This window comes from Muscardinus avellanarius (genome assembly GCF_963383645.1).
Source record: "Muscardinus avellanarius genome assembly, chromosome: 9".
Taxonomy (NCBI): domain Eukaryota; kingdom Metazoa; phylum Chordata; class Mammalia; order Rodentia; family Gliridae; genus Muscardinus; species Muscardinus avellanarius.
Window position 1 is genome coordinate 27,591,403 of NC_137795.1, and position 14,946 is coordinate 27,606,348.

Here is a 14,946-nt window from a genome sequence, read left to right on the forward strand (position 1 = left end):
TGGGGCTCCTGGAAACCCTTCTACCTCTGGGCTACACTCCCAAACACCTATTTTATTTGGAAACAGGGTCTCTTAAACCAGCGCGGCTGGCTCCGAACCAGCGCGATCCTCCTGTCTCCGCCTCCCAAGTGCGGGGATTACAGGCGTGCACCACCAGGCCCGACGATGGAGGCCCATTTTACTTATTACTTCTGTTTCTTTTATCTCATCACCATTACAGTATGTCAAGGTAGAAGCAGGCAAGTATATTCATCTAAAGTTTTAAAAGTCCTGAAAGTTATTCTCGTTTACCATGAAATATAGTTTATGAGACATATTTATCAGTTGGTTCTCTTCCTTTATTGCCCACATCAAATGTTCTTCGAGGTGAGGAATACTGTACATGTCTTAGGATGCTGTGCAGCGTTGAGCAAGAGGTAAATATGAAACATATTTGGGGTGTGTGTGTGTGTGTGTGTTGTGTGTGTGTTGCCGGGAATTGAACTCGGGGGCATTCGACTTCTGAACTACACCCCCCAGCCCTATTTTTTTTTTTTTTTTGAAACAGGGTCTAAGTTGCAGAGGGCCTAAGTTGCTGAGGCTGTCTTCAAGCCTGCAATCCTCCTGTCTCAGCCTCTCAAGTACTGGGATTACAAAGCGTGCACCACCACGCCCAGCTTACTTTTTTATTTGGAAACAGGGTCTCATTAAATTGCTGAGACTGGCCTTGAACCTGAAACTTACAAGTATTAGAATTATAGGTTTGTACCACCACACCTGGCAAAACTGTATTACAGTTGGCCACTACTACAGGTGGCCAGGTGCTCGATTCCATAGGGTTTCCGAGGAAGCTTAAGAATGCACCTCAGAGTTGCCTGGCCAGCAGTGCATTGGCTTCCACCTCTCACCAGTCACGGTTGGGCCTCACGTCCCATCAATCCTGCTTCTGTACTGGCCTTCCACTTCCCACTAGTCAAAGGTAGGTTACTTGCCCCTCACATCTTTGGGCTGCACATGTATGATGCAGAGGGGGCTGGGGAGGGGCACCCCAAGCCACATGTCCAGGATCCCTGTGGAGAAAGCGAGAGCCATGATGTAAGCCCAGGACAAGGTGCCATCCAATGGCGTCCATGTGTAGTTGTCAGAACCTGCTGAGAAGTGTCTGGCAACAATAGTGGAGGAGTGCCAGGAGGGCTTGAAGTGCCACAAAGAGGTGTCCAACAGTTATATACAACAAGCCGGGCATGGTGGCCCGCCCATACCTATAACCCCGGTGCCTGGAAGGCTGAGGCGAGGATCCAGGTTTAACAAGACCATTTCAAAATGTAGTTGGGCGTGGTGACGCATGAGTAATCCCAGTACTTGGGAGGCTGAGACAGGAGGATTGCAGGTTTGCAGCCAGCCTCAGCTACTTAGGCCCTCCACAACTTAGTGAGACCCTGTTTCAAAATAAAGGATAAAAAATAGGGCTGGGGTGTAGATCAGAAGTAGAATGCCCCTGGGTTCAATTCCCAGTACTGCAAAAAGAGAGAGAGGGAGAGAAGAAAAGTAAAAAAGGCCCGGGGTGTAGCTCAGAGGTAGAATGCCCTTGCGTTCAATCCCTAATACCAATAAAAAAAAAAGCAATTATGTACAATAGGTAGTTAAAGATACAATGTCAATAGATCACTAGAAATGACTGCAGAATTCTAAAGGACAGGATATTCCAAAGCTTGAAAAAATTAGTAATTTTAACTTGCTATTGTGAATGAAAAAGTGACCCTTATATATTTATTAAAAACCCTTGATAATGTCTTTAAGTTTTTAAGTAGGCTGAAACAATTTAATTATGATAGACTAAAAATATTTACTTTCAGGGTTTGAATCACATAAAAATAACTACAGAGATGGGTGTGGTGGCACACGCCTGTAATCCCAGCACTTGGGTGTCTGAGGCAGAAAGATCACAGCAGCTTAGTGAGATCCTCAGTAACTTAGCAGGACCCTGCACTTCCCAGTGGACAGAAGGAGGGACGGAGGGAGGAAGGAAGGAAAAGTAACCTCATTTGTTAAGAGAAAGAAAAGGTGTATGAAGTGAATTTTATTAAATATAAGGTAATCTTGCTCATCTCAATGTTGGAAAACACCCAAAAAGACATACTTTCATAGTTAAAAGAAAATGTATTATTACATTTAAGCAAACAAACATATATGTATTTTGATGATGGTTTGCATTTGTCCAGTAGGCTTCATGAAGGTTTTGTAGTTGATGGCAATGGAGCTTTTCCTTTCTGCTTAGCAGCCTTTTCCATTTTTATCTGTAAATTAAACATTTTATTGATATAGTATTTCATGAACATTCTGTGGGGGGGAATGCTATACATACCATATTTGGATTCATGCCTTATCACAGCCATGCCAAATACTTAAAAGCCAATTTACAGCTGGGCGTGGTAGCACAGGTAATCCCATCACTTAGGAGGCTGAGACAGGAGGATCTCCCAGGTTCAAAGTAGGTCTCAGCTACTTAGGCTCCCAGCAACTTAGACCCTGTTTCCAAATAAAATATACATTGGGGATGTAGCCCAGAGGTAGAAGGCCCCTGGGTTCCATCCCCAGTACCACAAAAAATAAAAGCCAATTTACAATTCTCATAAAATCCTTCCCTACTCCAAATGTTACCAATGATTAGCAAAGGACGGAAGTAAAAACCAGATGCCACATAGTGTTGCTCTTGAGAGGCGATGGGCCACGAGACACAGCTTTCCATCACCCCTTTATCCTCAACTGTTTTGGGGGAAAACACAAGTACTAACAATGGGCACCTATATGGCGCCGTAGTTTTATACCCCATTAATCAAAAGGATGGAAAGCTTATATGCTGTGTCAAGTCACATGGGTTAGAAAGAGTTTAAACTACATCTCACAAATCTACAAATTCCAAGTCTCCTATCAAGAAATACATATGGACAGGCCAGGAATAGCCTTTAAAACATTCAGAAGGAGCTGGGTGTGGTGGTGCACGCTTGTAATCCCATTACTTGGAAGGCTGAGACAGGAGGATCGCAGGTTTGCAGACAGCCTCCGCTACTTAGTGAGGTCCTCTGCAACTGAGTGAGACCCTGTTTCAAAGCAAAGTTAAAAAAGAATAGGGCTGGGAGTGTAATTCGGAGGTCAAATGCCCCTGGGTTCAATCCCCTGTACTGGAAATTCCCCCCCTACCCCGCGGGTCTGGAGATGGGACCCAGGGGCATTCGACCTCTGAGCTACACCCTCTGCCCTATTTTTTATTCTTTATTTTGAAATCGGGTCTCACTGAGTTGCAGAGGGCCTCACTAAGTAGCTGAGGCTGTCCGCGAACTGCGATCCTCCAGTCTCAGCCTCCCGAATGCTGGGATTACAAGCGTGCGCCACCATGCCCGGCTAAAAAAATTTTTCAGAAGTAGCTAGGCATGGTGGTGCACAACTATAATCCTAGTACTTGGGAAGCTGAGACAGGAGGATTGCAGTTCGAGGATAGCCTTAGCAACTTAGCGAGGCCCATAGCAATTTAGTAAGACCCTGTTTCAAAATAAAAATAAAATAGGGCTGGGGGGTGGTAGCTCAAAGGTAGAATGCCCCTGGGTTCAATCCCCAGTACCACAAAAATCATAAATAAGAATAAGCCGGTGTGGTGGCACACGCTTGTAATCCCCGCGCTTGGGAAGCTGAGACAGGAGGATCACACAGGTTCGAAGTCAGCCTCAGCTATTAGTGAGGCTCTCAGCAATTTAGTGAGACCCTGTTTCCAAATAAAATATAAAATAGGTCTGGGAGTGTAGCCTGGAGGTAGAAATTCCCTGGGTTCCACCCCCAGTACCACCAAAATAAAATAAAGAATAACTCTCGTTATCTTTCCACAAGCAAATACCGCTGGCATGTTCTCAACACAGTCAGCACTACCCCAAGCTTCTGGAGGAGGGACTGAGGAGTTCAAAAACCTAGGAAAACTAAAACTACTCTATGAATTTGTGTGCTGCAAGAATAGAGACCGAATTTATTATAAGCTTTCCTAGTGATGTTGCAAAAACAGCCTTTGATCACTTTGCTCATTTCCTCTCCTCCCTGATCCCGCCTCTCCCTCTGCGATGGCCAGAATGTTTGAGTCGTCCAGCACTCACATGCTGAAGCTTGAGCACTAGCATGAGGACATTAGGAGGCCCCGCCAGGGCAGTGCTGAGGTAATGAGAGCGGAGCCCAGGAGCTGGTGGTGCTCTCCTGCGAGGCCCAGAGAGCCTTGCCCTCTACCATGTGAAGACGCGGGAAGAGAGCGCCATCTGTAGAGCGGAGGCGGCTCACACCGGACAAAATCTGCCCACAGCTCATACATCTCAGCCATCCCAACCTCCAAAACTGTGAGAAATAATTTTTTTTTTTTCAGAACTGGGGATGGAACCCAGGGGCATTCTACCTCTGAGCTACACCCCCAGCCCTATTTTTTATTCTTTATTTGGAAACAAGGTCTTGCTGAGTTGCAGAGGGCCTCACTAAGTACCCAAGGCTGTCTGCAAACTGCAATCCTCCTGTCTCATCCTCCCCAGTACTGGGATTACAGGTGTGCGCCACCACGCCTGGCTTTGTGAGAAATAAGTTTATGTTGTTTCTAAGCCACCCAGTCTATGGCCCCTTGTTATAGTAGCCCAAACAAGTGAAGACAACCTTAAGCTAATGCTTTCTGAAAGAACTCTCTCCAGTGGTGGAAAAGTGTTTACCTGTGCTAGCTAGTAAGACAGCTATAGCCACAGTTGACCTCTGAGCACCTGAAACGGGGGTATGTGGCTGAGGGAATAGATTTTAGATTTTTTTTGTGTGTGGTACTAGGGGTGGAACCCAGGAACATTCTCCCTCTGACCTACAGCCCCTGCCCTATTTTTTTGTTCTTTATTTCGAAACAGGGTCTCACTAAGTTGTGGAGGGCCTCACTAAGTAGCTGAGTTAGCCGCGAACCTGTGATTTTCCTGTCTCAGCCTCCCAAGTCCTGGGATTACAAGCAGGCGTCACCACACCCAGCTTAAATTTAGATTTTAATTTATTTCAATTTAAATATATAGAATCACATTTGGTGAACAACTACAACAGCTATTTTTATCATTGCAAAAAGTTCCACTGGTTAGCTCTGCTTTAGAGCTCATGTCCAGGACTCTCCCCATCTACTTCAAGATTCTTCATCAGGAAAACCAAGCTAATCTACCTCTCACTTCCTCTGCTCTTGGATGGCGAATATATTTAATGTTCTTTTCCACATCTTCAGTTACTCAATGAGCTCCTGTCTAAAAGCTGTAGAAGAAGCTGGGCGTGGTGGCTCACACTTGTAATCCCAGCATTTGGGAGGCTGAGACCGGAGGATCGTGGTTCGCGGACTGCCTCAGCTACTACTTAGTGAGGCCCTCCGCAACTCAGTGAGACCCGGTTTCAAAATAAAGAATAAAAGCCAGGCATGGTGGCGCACGCTTGTAATCCCCACGCTTGGGAGGCGGACACAGGAGGATCGCGCAGGTTTGTAGCCAGCCATGCTGGTTTAAGAGACCCTGTTTCAAAAATATAAAATAAGTCTGGGAGTGTAGCCCGGAGGTAGAAGGGCTTCCAGGAACCCCAGTACCACCAAAAAAAAAAAAAAAAAAAAGAATAAAAAAATTGGGCAGGGGGTGTAGCTCGGAGGTCAAATGTCCCTGGGTTCCACCCCCAAACCCGCAAAAAAATAAATTAAATAAATAAATAAATAAATAAATAAAAATAAAAGCTGTAGAGGATACCCAGAAAGAGACAGGAGGGTGGGAGGATGTATCGCAGCATGTGTGAGGCCCTGGCTTCCATCCCTGGCACAATGAAACAAAACAGAATGAAAGGATAGACAGGATTGTCTCTATGGAGTTTATTACTTAATTGGAGAGATAATAACATCCACAACTGCCGGGCGTGGTGGCGCACGCTTGTAATCCCAGCATTTGGGAAGCTGAGACAGGAGGATCGCAGGTTCGCAGACAGCCTCAGCTACTTAGGCTCTTTGCAACTCAGTGAGACCCTGTTTCAAAATAAAGAATAAAAATAGGGCTGAGGGTGTAGTTTGGAGGTAGAATGCCCCTGGGTTCATTACCCAGTGCCGCAAAAATAATAATAATGATAATAATAATAATAATAGCCACACAGCTGAAATATTTCCCCAGACCTCCTGAAACCAACCTTCTTGCATCCAGCATGCATACATGCACACACACACACTCTCAAATAGAAGCAGTGCTATGAAACTTACTAAAAATATTAAGTGAAAAGGTATAAGTAAAAAAAAAAAAAAAATAGGGTCTCACTGAGCTGCAAAGGGCCTAAGTAGCTGAGGCTGGCTGCGAACTGTGATCCTCCTGTCAGCCTCCCAAATGCTGAGATTACAAGCATGCACCACCATGCCCAGCTTAAATTTTTCTCTTTTTTTGGTGGTACTGGGGTTCCTGGTGTAGTAACTCTGGGCTACATTCCCAAACCTTTTTTTTTTCATATTTTTATGTGGAAACAGGGTCTCTTACGCCAGGGCGGCTGGCTTCGAACCTGCGCGATCCTCCTGTCTCCGCCTCCCAAGCGCGGGGATTACAAGCGTGCGCCACCACGCCCAGCTCCCCAGCTTAAATTTTTAAAAATGTATAAGTAGTTGACATCTACGAAAGTGAATCTCAATTATAGGTTCTTTTTTTCAAATTTCCATAAATATTTATTGAAAACTTTTCATATATAAGTCGCTGTACTAGCTAATAGAGGAAACACAAAGATGAATAAAATACTATGCTGATACCCAAGATGTTTAAACTCTGGTGGAGAACTGATGAAGCTGGCCACTTCTGAAGCTGTGAAAGCATCAAGACCTGAGCCCCGGAAGTGTTAAATGTTTGCTTTCAGTGGTCTCTTTCTTAAAAGTTACTGGGTATTTGAACTTGAGTCTGGATATTAAAAAAAAAAAAAAAAACACTAAAAAAGAAATGCTACAAGCCGGGAGTGGTGGCCCAGGCCTATAACCCCAGTACTTGAGAGGCTAAGACAGGAGGATCACAGGTTTCAAGCCACTGTCAGCAACTTAGCAAGAACTTGTTTTTTTGTTTTTGTTTTTGTGTGTGTGGTACTGAGGGTGGAACTCAGGGGCTTTCTACCTCTGGGCTATACTCCCAGACCTATTTTATATTTTATTTGGAAACAGGGTCTCACTAAGTTGCTGAGAGCCTCACTAAGTAGCTGAGGCTGGCTTCGAACGTATGCGATCCTCCTGTCTCAGCCTCCCAAGCACGGGATTACAAGCTTGCACCACCACGCCTGGCTTTAGCATGAACTTGTTTCCAAATAAAAACAGGCCTGGGGATATAGCTCAGAGATGCGATGCCTGGGTTCAATCCCCAGTGCCAGAAAGAAAGAAAAAAAAAAGTGAAGAAAAAAAAAAACCCTGAGATGTTTCTAGGGCCTGGGTTGTAGCTCAGTAATACATCACTTGCCTAGCACATGAGAAGCTCCGGGCTCAATCCTCAATGCCACAAAAAAAGAAAAAAGATACATATAACTTATAAATATGCTATAGTATCAACTATAGTTGATAGTTATTGTTTCATCATATATTTTATCAATGTTTATGACCTTGTATATCAGCCAGTGTATCATAGATCTATTATGCATTAGCTCCGTGTCTTTCTGAACTATTCTAAAGAGTCTCACAGTAACACCAGCTGTAAGTGAGGACTTCACAAATCATTTTTTATCAAGTCCCACAAGCAGTGCATAATCACTCTATAGGGTCATGTTATAATTAAATGCTTATACAAGGGAATGTCCTCAAAAGCCTACCCTTTCCTGGTACCGTCTTTCAAAGAAAGCCATGTCATCCTCTTCAGGCCTCCTTGAGGAAGAAACTTGACTACTTGTACCTACTAACACAGAAAAAAGTTCTAAGTAATGATATACTTATAACATGATATATGTCCCCTAAAATTGAAAAAGAAACCAAACAAGAAGAAAAGTTTCTTTCCAAACCAGAAATGGTCCAAATGGCCCTAATACCAAATTCTTCTTGAAAAAAATGGCATCACAAGACAAAAGCACTCTATAGCAAACAGTACCCAAATATTCAACTGGCTCATATAGCTATTCCGGATAACAGTACAGTTAATTTTGTCTAACTACTTTTTTTCTAAAGATTAAACTCAGGGGCACTCTACCTCTGAACTACATCCCTCAGCCCTATCTTATTTTTTTATTTTGAAATAGGGTCTCACTAAGCCGGGCGTGGTGGCACACGCTTGTGATCCCCACGCTTGGGAGGCGGAGACAGGAGGATCGCGCAGGTTCGAAGCCAGCCATGCTGGCTTAAGAGACCCTGTTTCCAAATAAAAATATAAAATAGGTCTGGGAGTGTAGCCCAGTGGTTCCACCCCAAGTACCACCAAAAAAAAAAAGAAAGAAAGAGAGAGAGAGAGAGAGAGAGAGAGAGAGAGAGAGAGAAAGAGAAAGAGGGTTTTACTACATTGATGAGAGTCTCACTCACTACTTACTGAGGCTGTCCTCAAACCTGCAATCCTCCTGTCTCAGCCTCCCAACTACTGGGATTACAGGCATGTGCCACCATGCCCAGCTGTCCAACCACTTTTGACATTTTAGAACTAAAACTCAATGTAACACTCTCTGAGATAATGCACAGCTGTATGCCCCACTGGGGCTTTATAGCAGCAACATAAGAGATGACCTGGTTTAAAATTTTTCAAAACAAATATTTCATGATATTTACTTAGGTTTCTTTCTTTTCGGTACTGGTAATTGAGCTTAGGGGCGTCCACTGCTGGTCTAGACGTTCCCTCCAGCCCTTTTATTTGAAACAATGTCTCACGAAGTTGCCGAGACTGGCCTCCAACATGATACTCCTTTCTCTGCCTCCCAAGTACTGGGATTCCAGGGATGCACCACCACATCTGGCTATGGAATTGACTGTGTAAAAATTTAGCCCTAGTTTGTGGGCTGAAAGAAATTTAGAACTGCTTTAGTAAGGAAAATCTAGTTTTCTTTGTAGGTACTATAAAAGCCTAAAAGAAAAGTTCACCTTCACTACTGGTGAATGTCTCATTGAGTCTTTTTATTTCCAAAACAAATAGCAACCTGAACACCTGTTCTTCTAGTTTCTAAAGCATATGAGCTCACCGACAACCAGCAACATAAAAGTATCTAACTCCATTCACCACAGAGTAAAACCATATGTCAGTTATCCTTAACAAAGGCCATATCTAGATAAAAGAAAAGGAAAGAAAAAAAGAAGCGAAAAAAGAAAAGGAAGGAAGGAAGGAAGGAAAGATAGAACAGAAGAAGAAGCCAGGAATGGTGGTGCACACCTATAATCCCAGTACTTGTGAGGCTGAAACTGGAGGATCGCAGGCTTGAGGCCAGCCTCAGGAACTTAGTAAAAACCTGTTTCAACATAAAAAATGAAAAAGAGGCTGGGGGGGGGGGGGGTAGAAATCCCTAGGTTCAATCCCAGTACAAAAAAAAAAAAATAGCTTAGAATATGTGAGGAATAGCCAGACCTCTGGAAACTGTGTATGTTATGGTAGACCGTTTAGCTCAGCCTTCTGCATACTCTCCTTCACAGAGCTGCATTTTAATAGTGTATCATCAGACTTATCAGAGGTGACTGCGGACAACACACAGCCCTATGCTGGACTTGCTGACGAAGCCCTCAGAGGACACTGGCCACTGCATCGCGGAGGCCGCTGGGCGGCTTCTGTCAGACTCAGTGTTGATACGACGGCAACGGCACTGAGGACCTCGTGCCTCCTCCTTTCTAGTAAGGAAAAGTACTTACCGGGTCGATTCTGCCTCGCTACCTGTTATTACTCTCAGTTTAACCTGAAGCTTAACACAGCAGTTCTATCAGTCTTGAAAGCTACCACCGTTTTGTTCTCTTGGTTTTTATTTTTTATTTTAAGCTGTATTTTATCATTGCTTCACTGAATGTTGTTTTTGTAAGCAACCTTGTGGAGAATGTCAGAAGACATGAAACTACAAATAAGTCAAAAATTTCTCATTTTAAAATATTAAATATCAGCTGGGCAGTGGTGTATGCCTGTAATCCCAGTACTTGGGAGGCTGACAGGAGGATCACAGGTTCGAGGCCAGCCCCCACAACTTAATAAGGCCCTCTGCAACTTAGCGAGACCCTACTTCAAAATAAAAAATAAGGGTGTATTCATTTCAAGTCACCCCTCCATGCCAGTCTGGTATGGAGCTATATTTCTATTTTCTGTATTTCTATCTTTCTAATAAACTTCTTTAAATCTTCAAAAAAAATAAAAAATAAAATAGGACTGTCAGCCTGACCCTGGGTTCAATCCCCAGTACAACAACAACAACAAACTTTAAATACCTAATAAACTGTACAACGCCCAGGGCACTTGCCTAGTATTCATGGGCCCCGGGCTGGATTTCCTGCCCTGCTGAAAACCTAAACCAAAACCTTTTCAATTTCCATCTTCAATGTTTTTATTCTTTTTCTCAGTAAAGGAAATATAGGACACTAGTGCTTAAAATGAGTTCTATTTGCTTTTGATTCATAAACATCAAAATCCTAATTTGTGGCTATCGCTGATTTACATCCCTATGAGAAAACGCAGAGTTTAAGTAATCGTTCCACTAGAGGGCGCTCTTATGGCAACACCAGGACAACCTGTACCAGAAGCAGGCTTAAAACTTACAGTATTATCAGAATCCTTATAATTCTGAATCTTCAAAATGACCGATTAACTTGAAGTCAGACTGTGATAATAAGAGAAAAAAGAGGCCTAGTAACAAACCAAAGCACTGTATTCTTACTACATGCAAAAATACTTCTCATTCCGATTTCATTCCCACCTGCTAGTGTTTCTGGAGAGCTGGCTGGCGCCTGTAGTGCTTTTACAAATGGATGGTCCATGGCCGTAACTGGAGAGTCTAAAAACTCAACAGAGGGTGCACCTGAGAGCAAAACAGAGAATGAACACCTCTGCTGATAGAATTCACACGGGTATTTCTACAGACGTTACTTCTAATGTTAAATAATTTAGAACCTCAGAAGAATCATTAGAAACATCCTTTCTTTAGAAAAAAGGGATGTTTAAGCTGGGCGTGGTGGCGCATGCTTGTAATCCCAACACTTGGGAGGCTGAGACAGGAGGATCGCACAGGTTCAAAGCCAGCCTCAGCTACTCAGTGAGGCCCTGTTTCCAAATAAAGTATAAATAGGTCTGGGAATATAGTAACCCAGAGGTAGAAAGCCCCTGGGTTCCACCCCCAGAACTACAAAAAAAAAAGAAAGAAAGAAAGAAAGAAAGAAAGAAAGGAAGGAAGGAAGGAAGGAAGGAAGGAAGGAAGGAAGAAAGAAGAAAAAAGAGATGTTCAGTTGGTGCAGTGGTGCAACTCCTCAGGAGGCTGAGGTGGATCAGCTGAGCCCAAGAACTGGAGACCAGCCTGGGCAATACAAGAAGACCCCATCTCAAAAGAGAGAGACAGACAGACAGACAGAGAGCGAGCGACAGAGACAGAGAACACGCGCTGGGCATGATGGCGCACACTTGTAATCCTAGTACTTAGAAGGCTGAGACAGGAGGATTGCAGGTCCAAAACCAGCCTCGGCAACTTAGTGCAGCTCTCAGCAACCGAGTGAGACCCTATTTCCAAATAAGAAATAAAATCAAGCTGGGGGTGTAGCTTAGAGGTAGAATGCCTCTTGGTTCAATCCCCAGTACAAAAAAAAAAAAAAATTTTTTTTCAATTTTTACCTGCCACATAAAGGCAAATAGCTTAAGAGGTATTTTGCATTTCCAGATATTTGGGGGGAGAGGTTTGAGGAGCATTCTACCTCTGAGATACACCCCCAGTCCTATGCAATACCCCCATTCCTACTTTATTTTTTATTTTGAAAAAGGTCCCACTAAGTTGTGAGGGGCTTCACTAAGCTGCTGAGGCTGGCTGTGAACCTGCAATCCTCCTGTCTCCGTCTTCCAAGTGCTGGGATTACAGATTACAGGCATGTGCCATCATTCCCAGCTCAGAAACCTTTATTACAGGTAAAAGATATTTTACACTAATACACTAATGTAACTATGTCAGCAAAGAAGTACTGAACCCTAATATAGTTATAAAACGCTATCTAAACAAGACATTCCCACCCCAAACCACAAACTATAAAAACCAGCTGCTAAACGCTTTGACTCTTGAAAAGAAGGAAGCTGGAGAGAAAATGTAAATGGTCTAATCTCTCCAAGACTCACTCTTCCCCTTCAGTTCCATCCACATAGCATGGGTAGAGGGAAAGAAATGAACTTTTACTCCCAACTGGTTTAAAAATCAGTCCTCTGTTGTAATGTGAACAGTGCAGGACAGCTGTTCATCCTTCCCGGTTCCTGCACCTTCCTCTCCTGGGCTACCCTCACTGGGGCAGGCGAGATAATAAGGGCCTCGAGTCCACCGGTCCCCGTGCGGTCCTCGGCGGCTGCGTGTGCTACAGGCCTCAGGTGCTCAGCTGGAGTCAGCTCTCCCAGCTTGCCAGGCCCTGGCAGCCTCTCACTACAAGTACAGACCCCTCGGTGCCTGCCACGTCCTCTATCAAATCCCCAGCCCTGGGGAGCCACCTTCAGCTCTGCACTGGGGTCACCTTGCCCCCACTCTGACAGATGCCAGAACAGTGCATTACCGCCCAATGTAGCTGCCTCCCAACTGCTCTCTACGAGCTGGGAATTGCAGGCTCCTCCGTGTCGAAGAGGAACCAAATCCCAGCTAGAGGTCACCTCTGTCTCAGGGACCCAATGGCTAACAGAGCAGAAGCCCCTCTGCCCTGGAGTGCCCCACACCTGACACCAGGACAAACACATCCTGATATCTTCTCTCCCCACTCTCACCTTTGTCCTACCCCAGGGGCCAAGAGGGCAGGTTTTCTTTTTTAATACCATGAAGATAACTGAGTGATTAAAAAAAAAAACTAGAAATTAGAAAAAGACAATGATACCAGCTAGCACTCTTACTTAGCACTGTTATGAAAGTCATAGCCACTGAATTAATCAAAAGTACTGGTGCGGTGCTATGCACCTGTAATCCCAGTACAGGGAGGCTGCGACAGGAGAATCTCAGGTTCAAAAGCAGCCTCAGCAGCTTGGCGAGACTCTCAGAACCTTGTGAGACCCTGTTGCAAAACAAAATAAAAATAAAAAGGGCTAGCTGGGTGTGGTGGCACACGCTTGTAATCCCAGCATTTGGGAGGCTGAGACCGGAGGATCGCAGTTCATGGACAGCCTCAGCTACTTAGTGAGTTCTCCGCAACTTAGTGAGAGCCTGTTTCAAATTAAAAAGAATTAAAAAAAAAAATAAGGCAAGGGGTGTAACTGGGAGGTTGAATGCCCCTGGGTTCCATTCCCAGACCCGCAAAAATAAACAAACAAACAAACAAATAAATAGGGCTAGAGGTATAGCTCAGAAATAGAATGCACCTAGGTTCAATCCCCAGTAACACACACACACACACACACACACACACACACACACACACACACACACGAATCAAAACTAAAAAGGGCCATAAATACTGGAAAGAGGCAAAAAAAATAAACTAAAAAATTATTTAAAATTCTAAGTACCTAACCACGGAGGTAAAGACCTCTACAATGAAAATTATAAAACACTAAAAAGAAACTGAGGATCTTAAAAGATGGAAAGATCTCCCTTGCTCTTGGATAGACAGAGTAAATATTATCAAAATGGCCATTCTACCAAAAGTCATCTCCAGAGTTGATGCAATCCTTATCAAAATACCAGTGTCATTCTTCACAGACCTTGAGGCTGAGACAGAGAATCACAGTTTGCAGACAGCCTCAGCTACTTAGTGAGGGCCTTTGCAACTCAGTGAGACTTTGTTTCAAAAATAAAGAATAAAAAAATATATATAGGGCTGGGGTTGTAGCTCAGAGGTAGAATGCCTCTAGGTTCCATCTCCAGTACTACAAAAATAAAATAAAATAAAATAAAAACAAAACATTTCTGCTCATCAAAGGAAATCATCAAGAGTCTAAAAGAGAAAGCTTACAGAATGGGAGATCTTTGCCATTTATTCCCTCTCTAATATCTAGAATATACAAAGAATTTAAAAGACTTTACACTAAAAAAATCAAGAAATAGGCAATTGAATTGAATAGACACTTCACAAAGAAGAGATACAAAGAGCCAATAAATACATAAAAAATGTTCAACATCATTGGCCATCAGGGAGATGAAAATCAAAACTATACTGAGATTCCATCTAACCCTAATCAGAATAGCAATCAAGAAGTAAAATCAAGAAGTAAAACATAAATGTGGTGAGGATGTGGGGAAATTGCAACTCTTCAACACTGTTGGTGGGAGTGCAAATTAGTTCAGCCGCTATGGAGATCAGTGTGGAGATTCCTCAGAAAACTGAAAATGAGTCCACCATATGATCCAGCTATACCACTCCTGGGTATTTTTCAAAAGGAGATGAAACCAGAGAACTACAGTAATACATGCATACCCATGTTCATAGCAGCACAATTCCCAATAGCCAAATCACGGAACCAATCTAGGTGGCCACGAACGGATGAATGGCTTACAAAATTATGGGGTATCTACATAATGTAATTCTATTCAGCAAAAAAGAACAAAATTATGTCATTTTCAAGAAAATGGAAGAACCTGGAGAACATTATGTTAAAGGAGATTAGCCAGTCACAGAAAGTGAAGATTCACATGTGTTCTCTCCAGATAACGGGGAAGAAACCTCAGTGGAGCCATAGGTGGTCTAAGGGAAGGGGAGAGGGAAGAGTGAGGTTCACCGAAGGAATTACTACATGTGTGTGCATATGTGAAAATACCAACATCAATCTCAGTACTCTGTGTGGGGAAAGGGGAGCGGGGAGGCAGTGGGGGGCACCAAGTGTGTGTGCACGTATGTCA

General features: G+C 43.5%; 1 protein-coding gene across 5 annotated transcripts in view; it reads right to left on the reverse strand.

Annotated features, from left to right (window-relative positions):
- Nucleotides 1–2,207: 2,207 nt before the first annotated feature.
- Nucleotides 2,208–14,946, reverse strand: part of FAM221A (family with sequence similarity 221 member A) — a gene marked incomplete at both ends in the record, with an annotated part of 31,485 nt that continues 18,746 nt past the window's right edge. For 2 of the 5 annotated variants that reach the window (XM_080701627.1, XM_080701625.1), the window contains 3 exons: nucleotides 2,208–2,276; nucleotides 7,813–7,913; nucleotides 10,861–10,962. In XM_080701627.1, coding sequence (XP_080557753.1) covers nucleotides 2,208–2,276; nucleotides 7,813–7,913; nucleotides 10,861–10,962 — 272 coding nt within the window. Of the gene's footprint in view, nucleotides 2,277–7,812; nucleotides 7,914–10,836; nucleotides 10,963–14,946 lie in introns of all 5 variants that reach the window. The other 3 variants (XM_080701628.1, XM_080701626.1, XM_080701624.1) reach the window with 2 other exon arrangements.